Source organism: Oryctolagus cuniculus, chromosome 8 (genome assembly GCF_051225735.1).
Source record: "Oryctolagus cuniculus isolate XC-2025 breed Fujian yellow rabbit chromosome 8, ASM5122573v1, whole genome shotgun sequence".
Lineage (NCBI taxonomy): Eukaryota > Metazoa > Chordata > Mammalia > Lagomorpha > Leporidae > Oryctolagus > Oryctolagus cuniculus.
In genome coordinates, this window is record NC_142874.1 from 91,674,434 (window position 1) to 91,685,881 (window position 11,448).

Sequence of the window (11,448 nt, forward strand, 5' to 3'; positions counted from 1 at the left end):
AAATTTTTAACAGCTTCTCATTGCTCATTAGTACCTAAACCAACAGTTTATAAAATGTCTCTTTCTACCGGATAACAGTGATCAGAATTAGACTCTTGACTCTCACCTTAGACCAGAGTTACAGTCAGGATTTAATTTCATAACAATGTGGAAATGAAACCACTTTTCTCTTTCGTGGTCTGATAATTCTGTCTTCACTATGTTTCTAGAAGCCTGTAAATTTTATTGAGTACCTAACTAATAGCTCTTAGACTTCCAGAAATTTTGGAAGAACATGATTCTCAGCCTTAAGAAAATTGGAATGTCCCTGCAACCAAACAGAATATTTCCATTTGATGGCATTATAGCCAGCAAGGGTATGAGACCAGATAAATATTTTGAGGGCTCATCGACTGTGGTTTATGGAGGTTGCATCAGTCTGTATGTAGCATGTTAGGGAATTCTTAACAGTAGTCCTATTTATTCCTCCGTATAAAAGTAGTTGCTGGGGAGCAGGCATTTGGCACAGCATTAGGTTGCCACTTGGGACACCCAGATGTCAGAGAGCTTCCTGTTGATGCACACTGTGGGAAACAGCAGATAATAGCTTGAATACTTGTGTTGCTGCCACCCACACCAGCCTAGATTGAGTTCTGGACTCCTGGCTCCTGGGTTTGGCCTGGCTGTTGTGGGCATTTGGGGAGTGAGCCAACAGATGGAAGATCTCTGTATCTCTGTTTCTTTTTGCCTTTCAAATAAAATGAAAAGGAAAATTTTTAAAAATAGTACATTAGTTTCTAGACTTTTAATATTTTAATTATTGTTCTTGCTAGAATTAAGTCTACAAAAGCCACTGTAGAATATCAAAAAGAAGTTATAAGGGTATTGAGAGAAAATCTTAGAAGAAATCAACATGACCAAGATACCTCAAGTAAGTAGAAAATGCATATTTTCAGATCCTTTCCATTTTTCTTCTCAATGCACAGACATTGAAGACTACCACTGACTGAGTATGACTATCCTTTATCTTAAATGCTTGGTACCACAGTTGGATCAGATTTCCAAATATTTTGGATTTTGGAATATTCACATAAGTTTCACCTGTTGAACATCCCCAATTTAAAGTGCTTCAAAATCCTAAACTTTTCGAGCGTTATGTTGCTGCTCAAAAATCCCAGACTTTAGATTTCGAATTTGCATGTAAGGGATGCTCAGCCTATATTACACATGTGATACTCAAGACTAAACCTTAGTTAACCACCGATCTGTTTTAGAATGAATTAATTGTGATTATATTTTGTAAAATGTTTTTTCAATTTACTGTAATCTCAGTTATTGTCTGTAATCCATCGTAGATTCTTGAATAATATGAATTTTACTTTTGTATCATCAACTGTTTCCGTATTACAATGTTCACTATAAAAGAATGACTTAACTGTTATGGCAGAAGTGCCCTTCCCAATAAAAATCAAACATGTCTTAATAGATATGTAACCATATGCAACTAATAGATGATGATTGGTACACAGTAAAAATAAGTGAATGCTGACCCGTACTTGGGGCAACTTTATAACAAAATAAGCACTGAACTAAAATGGACACTTTTCTAGACTGACTGCCCTCACTTACCTGAGAACAAAGGTAGAGCACCTGACCTTCTCATATATATACTTGTTGTTAAGGATCAGAGCAAAATTTGTGAAAGCACTTACTTTGAAAATTCTAAATGCTAAGTAATACGTAAGGTGATGTTTGTGTGTATTGTTGTCCCATTCATTTATAAAATGTTAGACATAATGTTAAACATGCTGTCTAGGACCTATTGTAGCTTGACCTTAGCAAGTGTCTTACTGCAGGATATCATAGCTCCTGGCTGAAAAACTTAAAGGGATGAAAATACAAGCAAGGATACTTTGTTACAGAAGAGTCAGGATGTTACTTTTGATTTCTGGGTAACTTAAGGCACATGAATAATTATACCCGAATTCTAAATAAAATGGACACTGAGAATCTCTCCCCTCAAATGCCCAAGCCTTGTTTTGTGAACTGTTGGTGATCCAACAGATGATTTCACTTTATAAGCACCTGACATTTTTATGCAACTTTGCCTGCGTTTTGCAAAACACAGTCTTTTATGTTGCTTTAATATATATATATATATACACACATATATATATATATATATATATATATAGTGTGGATATGTGTACATTAGTATATGCTTTAGTATATTATAAGGTATATTTAGTTAACAAGTATGTGTGCATTGCTTCTTGGCCTTCGGGCTAAGATCAAGTGTAACAAGTATGTGTTCAGTACTTAGGCTGAATGAAAGGGTGTTGACACATGATCTCTGTGTCATCGTGAGCCCCAGGTGAACACTGATGTGGAACTTAGATCAACAAAAGACAGTTCTAACTGGGAAAGGTTGTCGTCAAGGTGAAAGATATTGGTGAGCCAGATATGTGGGAGACATTTAGAACTGATGATTGAATAGGCAGGGGAAATGAGGCAGAAGACAGAAATCAAAGATGACTTCCAGGAAAATGGTGGTTGAGGTCTTCTGAGTTATAGTGCTTATTGTACTTAGTGGTGCTTCCATTATTTTGAACTTCGGAGCTAACTGAATTACTCCCCATGCGTGTATTTGCCTCCCACAGTGATTTCAGAACATATTGATTCCCAGCCTTCAAATAAACCGTTAACCTGTGGGGGTGGCAGTGGCATTGTACAAAGCACAAAAGCACTTATTTTGAAAAGTGAATATATAAGGCTCGAAAAGGAAATTTTTAAGTTAAAGAAGCAAAATGAACATCTAATAAAGCAAAAGAATGAACTATTAAGGTAAAGATCTGCTCATTTATTATGCTTATGTCTGTATGTGGTGGGGTGGATACATGCACATATTTTTGCACCATTCCAAATGTTTGTTTTCTACCAACTGATATATTTTTAACTCAGCCAAAAACTAGAAAGTAAACAAAGACCTTTGAGTGGCAGCTGAAATACATTGCAAGTCCAGAAACACAGGTCAGTGAGGTATACTCAGAGAACCCCAGAAGCCCATTTTTGTAGCCTATTTTTGATTTACAAACAAGGCTGACAGATTTATGTAGTTTCTACCATCATGGATGATTAAAATCTTGGTGCCAAGAATTCTATATTATAGTGAAAAGAAAATAGCTGTTAAGTAATTTTAGAAATAACTACTTTTTTACAGTAAGTAAAAAATAAAACAATAAAATAAAATTGGAATTTAACAAGACAAAAACAATACCCTAAGAGGACATTATGAAAAGATTCCGTTATGAAAAAGGGCTCTAACCTTATCTAGGTGTTGGAGGTAGAGGGATGGTGATCAAGAAACTACTAGCTAAGACTAGAGCTGACAAATGAATAGAAAATTGGATGGAAAAAAAGAGGGAAGGCTTCTGGGCCATGGGAATGTAGCTATGCACAGGCTTTGAGTCAGCAAAAATAGCAGCTGGTGGGCCTGAAAGGCATTCCCTGTGGCCAGTGTGTAGGCTGTGAAACCAAGGTACAACGTGGGATACCAGGGATAACTGGCTCCAGATTACACAGGCTCTGTGGGCATTCTGAGGAATCTGGGTGATATCCTAAATGTAATGGGAGGATTACCTATACTTGAGAGTTTTATACTGGGGCCTCATTCAGCCATTTGATGTCTTTACCACTACAGTATTGTAGGAGAATCCAGTTTGGAACTCTGTGGTAGTCTAGGCAAACGATAATTTTAACATAAACTTAAATGGTATCAGTAAGGAAATCAATTTGAGAGAGAGGTGTGAGATGGTATTAGCACACCTGGAAGAGATAAAAACAAAGCAGGCCTGTAGGGTGCTTCCCAGATTTCTCTCTGGAGGAAACAGATAAATGCTGGTGGTGTTTCCTCTAAGCAGTGAGACTATAACTACTTAACCCAGAAAAGCAGTGTGATATTTCTCTTAAAATAGAAAAAGATCGTTTATCCAGAAGACCAGTGTATCAAATTATTACAATAAAGTATCAACAGATAAACCACTCTGCATGGTACTGCAAATTCAGATGTCCTGCCTTGAACTTTGTTTTCAAGACTCTGTGATCACAAAATTTTACCCCTATTATTTGTTTTTTATAGACCCATTGCATTTCCCAAACTATGGAATAGCTCAAACGGGAAGAATTAGGTTGAAATTAAGTGTCAATGTGATAAAGTAGTAAATATTATCTTATGTATCTATTAAAACCACAATTTTTTTCCTTGGGGATTGAATGTGAATACATTTCAAGAATTGAACAGTCTTATAATCTTCCCTTTTTCCCCCCTTACATTTAAGCAACAATCATCATCTTAACAATGAGGTCAAAATTTGGAAGGAAAGAACACTTAAGAGAGAGACTCATAAAGATGTGACTTGTGAAAATTCTCCGAAGTCTCCAAAAGTGATTGCAGCAGATTGTAAAAGGAGACCAAATATAGCTTCTCAATGCAAGGAGCGGAATTTACAAGATCCTGTGCCGAAAGAGTCACCAAAATCTTGGTTTTTTGATAATAGATCAAAGTCTTTACCATCACCTCATCCAGCTCGCTATTTTGATAACTCGGGTTTAGGCCTTTGCCCAGGTAGGTAAATACATGGTTACTCGGAAATCAGGGGATGAGGATTGGAATTTACTTTTCACATATGGTCCCAAAAGGCAAGTTTAGACAAGAAATGATTTAGCTGAGCAAGCTACAGGATACAAGGTTGCTTACTCAGCATTTTTAAGAAATCCATTTCTCAAAGGCATAGAAATGAAGGTATGATCACTTTATCCCACGTGAAGTCTTCATTCTGCCCTTTAAACTCTTAGCTTTCCCCAAAGATAGCAGTCTTTTTAAGGAATAAAGATACTACCCTATAAACAAAACAACTTTTGCTAAAAAAAAAATTCTTACTAATTCAATAGGCTAGTATTTCTGATAACATATTCATTTTGTACAAGCCAGATCATAGAGTTGCATCATTTACTTAATTCATTCAATCAGTAAAACTGTTTGAACCCCTACCATGTGTAGATATTAGACCCTGATGGTGTATTGATAAGCAAAAGCAGACATGGTCCTTGCCTTCCTGGCGTTTACCATCTAAAAGGATCCAGATGATAATCAAGTATAGATGGTCCCCAGTTAACAATGATGTGAAAGCATACTATGATAGCCATTCTGATTTTCACTTTCAGTATAGTATTCAGCATGACACATGAGATATTCAACACTATTGTAAAATAGGCCTTGCTCAGTAAGGGTGTGTTAGGTATATTAAATACACTTTGAATTTAAGATATTGTCAACTTAAGGTAGACTCATGAGGATTTGAGGGTGAAACCCCATTGTAAGTCAAGAAACATCTGTAGTAAAAATGAAACAATAAGTAAAATGGCAGCAGTGTAAGAAAACAATGAAAGGAAGATTATGAGGCTTAAAATAGGTATTTGCTTTAGGAATTTTAAGGAAATATTCCTTGAGAAAGGGAACTTAAATCTATAAGGGTAATGTGTGTTAGCTTACTGTAGAGAGGGAAGGAAAAGTACTTTGGACAGATGGAACACTGACAGCCTCCAAGTAGGAGGAACCATGGCCAGGAGAAGAATGGAGAGAGATGTAGTATTTCTTGAGCACACTGATAACAGGCTTGTGTGGGTGAAGTCAGTGAGACCAGAGACAAGAGACAACATATGGGACTTTTGAAAAAGCAGGTAGAGGAAGCCTTTGAAAGAGTTTAAGCAATGGCCAGGGAACAAAGATACACACAGACTGAAAGTGAAAATGGAAAAAGATATTCCAGGCTAACCGAAAGCACAAAACAGCAGGTGTAACCATCCTAATATCAGACAAAATAGACTTGAACAAAAAAGCTTCAAAGAGACAAAGAAGGGTACTATATAAGGTTTAAGGGATCAATTAAACAAGAAGATGTGGCTGTAATAAACATATATGCACCCATTACAGGGTACTTGGCTATTTAAAACAAATGTAAATGGATCTAAAGGGAGACATAGACTCCAGCACAGTAGTAATAAGGGACTTCAACATCCCATTTTCATCAATGGACAGATCAGCTAGACAGAAAATCAACTGAAAACAGTTTTGAAAAATTGAAATAAGTTCATGTTTGATTCATTTTGACTCTCAAATAGATGAATCCCAAATAAAACTATACTGCTTATACTGTTAATGTATAATACGGTTTTTCTAACAATTCATTCTCAAACAGGGGATTAAAGTTCTGGAGCTCTGATGAGGTGACATACATACACCTTTTTAATGACCAAATATAATGCAACTATGTTGCTGTTTTTCGTTCCTTACATCTTTCCTGTTCCTTAACACCTTCCTCTTTCCAAATGTGTGTGGTTTTTGAATATTTTTAATAGCATTAATTTTGTTTTTTTTTTTTTATTTTCTTTCTCAGAGGAACAAACTGTGGGAACAGAGAATGTAGATCCTCAGCCAGCTCCCTGGCACACCTCCTCAGAGAAAGATGGGCCTGAGTGCAGAACTCAATAGCAGACTCCTCTTCTGTCATTTCTCTGGGGTCTCAGCGTTTCTGGTTTGGAAATGACTTTATATGTCTATCCCTGGAAATGATGTCATAATTCAACTTAATTTTAGTTTTCACTTTACCACTAGTGTTTGGAGATGAAGGAACACAAAGTTAATGCTTCCAATAATTTAGAGTGATGATAGCAATTCCTTCTTGTATGTTGAAATACTTTTAATAGTTGAATTGTTTTTATTTATTTATGTGTTTGTAAAAAATAAAATTATTGAAGGAAATTTTCAGTCCTTCCAGAGACATAAAATCTATACAGTTTTATTAATGTAGCTATTCACATTTAATAACTATAAATTGTTTCATGTTTTCTGTTAAGCCACCCACCCCATTCTCTATATAAGCACACTTGGTTGGTTTATCAGATGAGATCAGACACACTCAGGGTGGTATGGCCAAAGACAACTTGGTTGGTTTATTACTGACTTTGTTCTCCATGTGCGTTACTCCCAGCTGCAAGAACCTCAGAGATTATTTATTCTACTCTTCCTTTTTGATGTGCGGAAACAGTACTACAGTTTCTACCATTCTAAACCTGGAGACCACAGGTCTAAGACATCAGCTATCTAAGACATGTATATAGATGGGCTTCATGAGATCTGTGAAACTTCTGAAATATATGTGAAGTACTGTGTGTGGATTTATTCTTCTGGGATATTACGGTCTAAGATTGCTTTGATCCTATTCTCAGAGGAGTCTCTAACCCTATAAAAGTTTAAAAACTATGGTTTTTATTTTATATCAGATGATTTTTAAAAGCCACTTGAAATAGTAAATTGCATACAGTTACAGAACAGTTAGTGATTTCAAGATATCCTTGACTTTTAGAAGATTCATTCAAAGGCAGAGATTATAGATTATATAAATATTTAGGGCCTGTCCCAAAGAATTTTTTTATGAGCACATCTTCACCTTTAAATCAAAAAGTGAGGCAAATTACATTCAGTGTAAATATTGGCAACCTACAAAAGCTAAGAAACTGCAAAACCTGAAATGAAATCAAACTTAAATCTTTGGGGGACGTCATTGTGGCATGGCAGCTTAATCCACAGCACTTGGGATGCCCACATCCCATATCCAAGTCCTGGAGTAAAGCTCAGGAAGGCTGATGATGAAAACCATTAATGAAAATAGAAGAGTGTTAAAAAGCAATAATGTGGTCAGACAATACTAAAATTGATTTCAAAACTAAAATCAGACCAGAGAAGCCAAAATATTGTATTCACAAGCCAACAGTATGTTAGTCAAGGGTTCTGGGGGGGGGGGGGGGGGACAAATAAGACAAGATAAACAAAAGGGATTTATTAGAATTGGCTTACACAGTAATGGAGTCTGAGAAGTTCCACAACAGACCATTTGCAAGCTGGGAAACCATGGAAACTATTAGTGTGGCTCAGTCCAAGTCCAAAAGCCTCAGAATCAGGGAAGTCTATGGTGTGACTCTCAGCTTGAGGCCATAAGCCTGTGAATCCATCAGGGTCACTAATCTGAGTTCTGAAGTCCTAGGGCCAGAGAACCTGGAGTTCCAATGTCCATGGGCAGAAGATGGGTGTCCCACCGCCACAAGAGAGAACCTGCCTTTTCTCTGCCCCCTTTGTTCTATTCATGCCTTCAACCAACGAGAACGTGTCAGCTTGCATTGAGTGAGCTGAATCTTCCTTACCACTGACCCCAGTGCCACTCTCACAGACACAGCCAGAAATAACGCCTTGCCATCTCTCTGGATGTATCTTAATCCAGTCGTTGACACCTGAAACTACAAGTTGCAAACATTTTCTTGAGAGCCTGCCATTCATTCTGTATCTACTTTGTGCCAAATACTGTTTCAGGCACTGAAAGGTACTGCCAATATGGAATTCAAATTATGGATGGGGAAGCAAGCAAATAGCTGCTATGCTTTTTATGAGTTATTCACATTGTAAGGGCATGAAGACATGGCCCCTACCCTGGAAGACATTTAATCTGGTAGCAAACAAAGGAGTAAGCAAAGATTTGCAACACCAGAAGACTCAGGCTCTTCTAGAAGCAGCATCACTGCTGAAGATCACTGAAGAATGCTACATCAACATTTTTGAAAAGAAATACAAATGGTCACCAAACATGAAAAACTTCCTCAGTGTCCCAGTATCAGAGAAATGCAAATCAAAGCCACAGTGAGGTTACTATCACGCTCCAGTTAGAATGGCTATTATCAAAAGGAAATAACAAATGTTGGTGAGGTTGCAGAGAAAAGGGAACCATTGTACACTGTTAGTGGGAATGCAAATTAGTACATCATTATGGAAAATAGTATGGATATTAATCAAAAAACTAAAAGTATACCTACCACTTGACCCAGCTATCCCACTTCTGGAAATATATTCTAAAGAAATGAAACCAGTATATGAAAGAAATACCTGCACTCCCTTATCTGTAGCAGTCCAATTTACAGTGGTGAAAATATGGAATACCAAGATGTCAATGAATCAGTGAATAAAGAAATGTGACATATACATAATGGAATATTGCCTAGGCAGAAAAAGAATGAAGTCCCTGACATTTGCAACAAAATGGATGGAATTAAAAATCATTATTCTGAGTGAAATAAGAAAGACACAGATATAGCACATTTTCTCTCATATATGAATGTTAATATGTATAATAAATATATACATAGTAAAACTGAGTGTCATATTAAGTATATATATTTATAAATGTTATCTTTCATTGATTTATAACCCTTATATAATAATATACCTTTCTTCCCTCATAATCTGCCATGAATCACATGTGATGTGATATTAAAATATCCACCCCTGATTTCAAAAATAAAGTAGACACCATTGTTTGGTTGGTGCAGCAGTTAAGTCACCACTTGGGTTGCCCACATTCTGTATTACAGTGCCTAGTTCAAGTTCCAGGTCCTGTACTTCCAATCCAATTTCTGGCTAATGTGCGTCCTAGAAGACAGCAGGTGATGGCTCAAGTCCTTGGATCCATGCCACTTGTGTGAGACGTGGATTTAGTTCTGTGCTCTTGACTTTGAGCTGGACCAGTCATGGCTGTTGCAGTCATTTGGGGAGTGATCCAATGGATGGAAGATCTCTGCCTCTGTCTCTGCCTTTCAAATAAAGTGGGAAAAATAAACAGTGCAAATAAAAATGTATGTATAGGAATAATGTTTTGCTACCAAGTGAATGTGGTAAAATGTTAAAAATTATTAAATCTGTGGTGCTTATTGGACTCTGCACTTCTTGTATTATTTGAAATATTTTTAAAGGGGAAAAAGAAGGAATATTGGAGCTAACCTCCATGAGAGAGCTCTCAGTGTTCATAGAAGTCTGTTCCAAACACCTCAAATGTCAAAGGAAGGCTGGTGCTAATAAATCAAGGCGTGCATGGGGGAATTAGTCCCAATGGTAGAAGCTACAGCGGCAAAGGCAAGGGCAATCTTAGTGCAGACCTTTTGTGAACACATGCAGAAACTGTCATGCTTTGTAAAAAGGCAATTTCTACCATCCGCTATAATTGAATTTCTTTGACAAAGTCTTCCATAATAATAGCTACCATGGCGGCATACATTGTGCTATGGGGTCACAAGCGGAGTCCTTCCTCCTCACGGCAACCCCAGGTGGGTGCTCTTCCCCTTCCTCTTACAGGTGGAGAAATCTGAGAAGTTTAGGGAGCTAAGTGACTCGCTTAGCTAACTAGTGAGAGAGAGATGTGGGAATTGCCCTTATCTCACTCCCGACTGTAACCATCAGAAATCCAGGTAACAACTGACAAGCAGCGGCCTGCAAAAGCTTACCTGCCGCACACAGGAAGTCCAGAGGAGCTTGTCAAGAGTCTGGCCTTGAGGGTGTCTTCAACCAGCTCTTGCTCTGTCCTTGTTTGTGTCCTCTCACCTCAGACCAAACTCTCAAAGTGGCTGCACAGGCCCAAGGCATCCATCCACTTTCCATCAGGAAAGGGAGAGCTAAAGCCAAATGCCTTTCAGAGAGACGGCACCTTTCTGTTGGGCATGGAAGCCATGCTCAGGAAACAGCCTACCATTCACTGGCCAGGTCTGTAGGACTTGCCATCTCTAAAGGAGGCTGGGAATCTGAGTTCTGTTCTCTAGACATTAGCACATAAAGGGCACGAGGAAAGTGAACTGGATGGGTATTGAGTAAACCAGTTAACATTGACAAACAGCCTTCACAATCACTCAACTGAAGCAGGAATTGTTAGTCCTGCCCAGAGAGGGCTCACGGATCTTCATGGCCTGCCTTGTTCTCTTCAACGGAACCTGGCTTTTGGCCATTATCCAACATGCTCTCCTCTTTCAAGCCTCCTGGAGCCTACTTCCTGTCACTAAATGGGTTAGGACAGACTGAGCATGAGAAAACAGCCACCAACACCATACCTTCAACACAGGAGGATTTTCATTTCCCTGCTTCCAAACAATCTAGGTCCACAGCCTGAAAAGCTCCTGAAACTTTAACGACCTGGACTGTTCCTTCAGTTTTGTTGCTCTAGTGTACCCCACATCAAGTGCCCAGCTCATTCAGTCAATCACCTCTGAAGCAATGATCCCCACACCCCAGGGAAGCTGTAAGGTGCTGTTCCAATTTTTAAAGATTTATTTAGTGACAGAGAAAACAGTGTCAGCCTTCCATCTACTGATTCACTACCCAAAAGCCCACAAACCCGGCCCCAACCCAGGGGCCAGGAACTCCCTCTGAATCTCCCATGTGGGCAGCAGACACCCAACTACTCACTTGCTGCCTCCCAGGCACATCGCGAGTACCACTGGACTGGAAAGGTGGAGTAGCTGAGACTGAGACCGGAATCCGGCACTGCAATATGGTGCTTAACCCGCTACGGATGGGAGTCAACAGTTCTACGCAGATTC

The 11,448-nt window shown here is 38.4% G+C and overlaps 1 protein-coding gene and 1 long non-coding RNA gene across 4 annotated transcripts in view; one reads left to right on the forward strand and one right to left on the reverse strand.

Moving 5' to 3' along the window:
• Positions 1-7,029, forward strand: part of CENPE (centromere protein E) — an 86,129-nt gene extending 79,100 nt beyond the window's left edge. For 2 of the 3 annotated variants that reach the window (XM_051820144.3, XM_089302994.1), the window contains 4 exons: positions 813-910; positions 2,640-2,823; positions 4,317-4,603; positions 6,435-7,029. In XM_051820144.3, the coding sequence (XP_051676104.3) occupies positions 813-910; positions 2,640-2,823; positions 4,317-4,603; positions 6,435-6,529 (664 nt within the window). In that variant the 3' untranslated portion in view covers positions 6,530-7,029. The remainder of the gene's footprint in view (positions 1-812; positions 911-2,639; positions 2,824-4,316; positions 4,604-6,434) is intronic. The other variant, XM_051820142.3, reaches the window with a different exon arrangement.
• A 2,154-nt stretch (positions 7,030-9,183) lies between these two features.
• Positions 9,184-11,427, reverse strand: LOC149125088 (uncharacterized). Its single transcript, XR_016212357.1, has 2 exons — positions 11,315-11,427; positions 9,184-9,675 (listed from the first exon to the last, which is right to left on the reverse strand). It is a non-coding gene; the product is annotated as an uncharacterized LOC149125088 (long non-coding RNA).
• Positions 11,428-11,448: the final 21 nt, after the last annotated feature.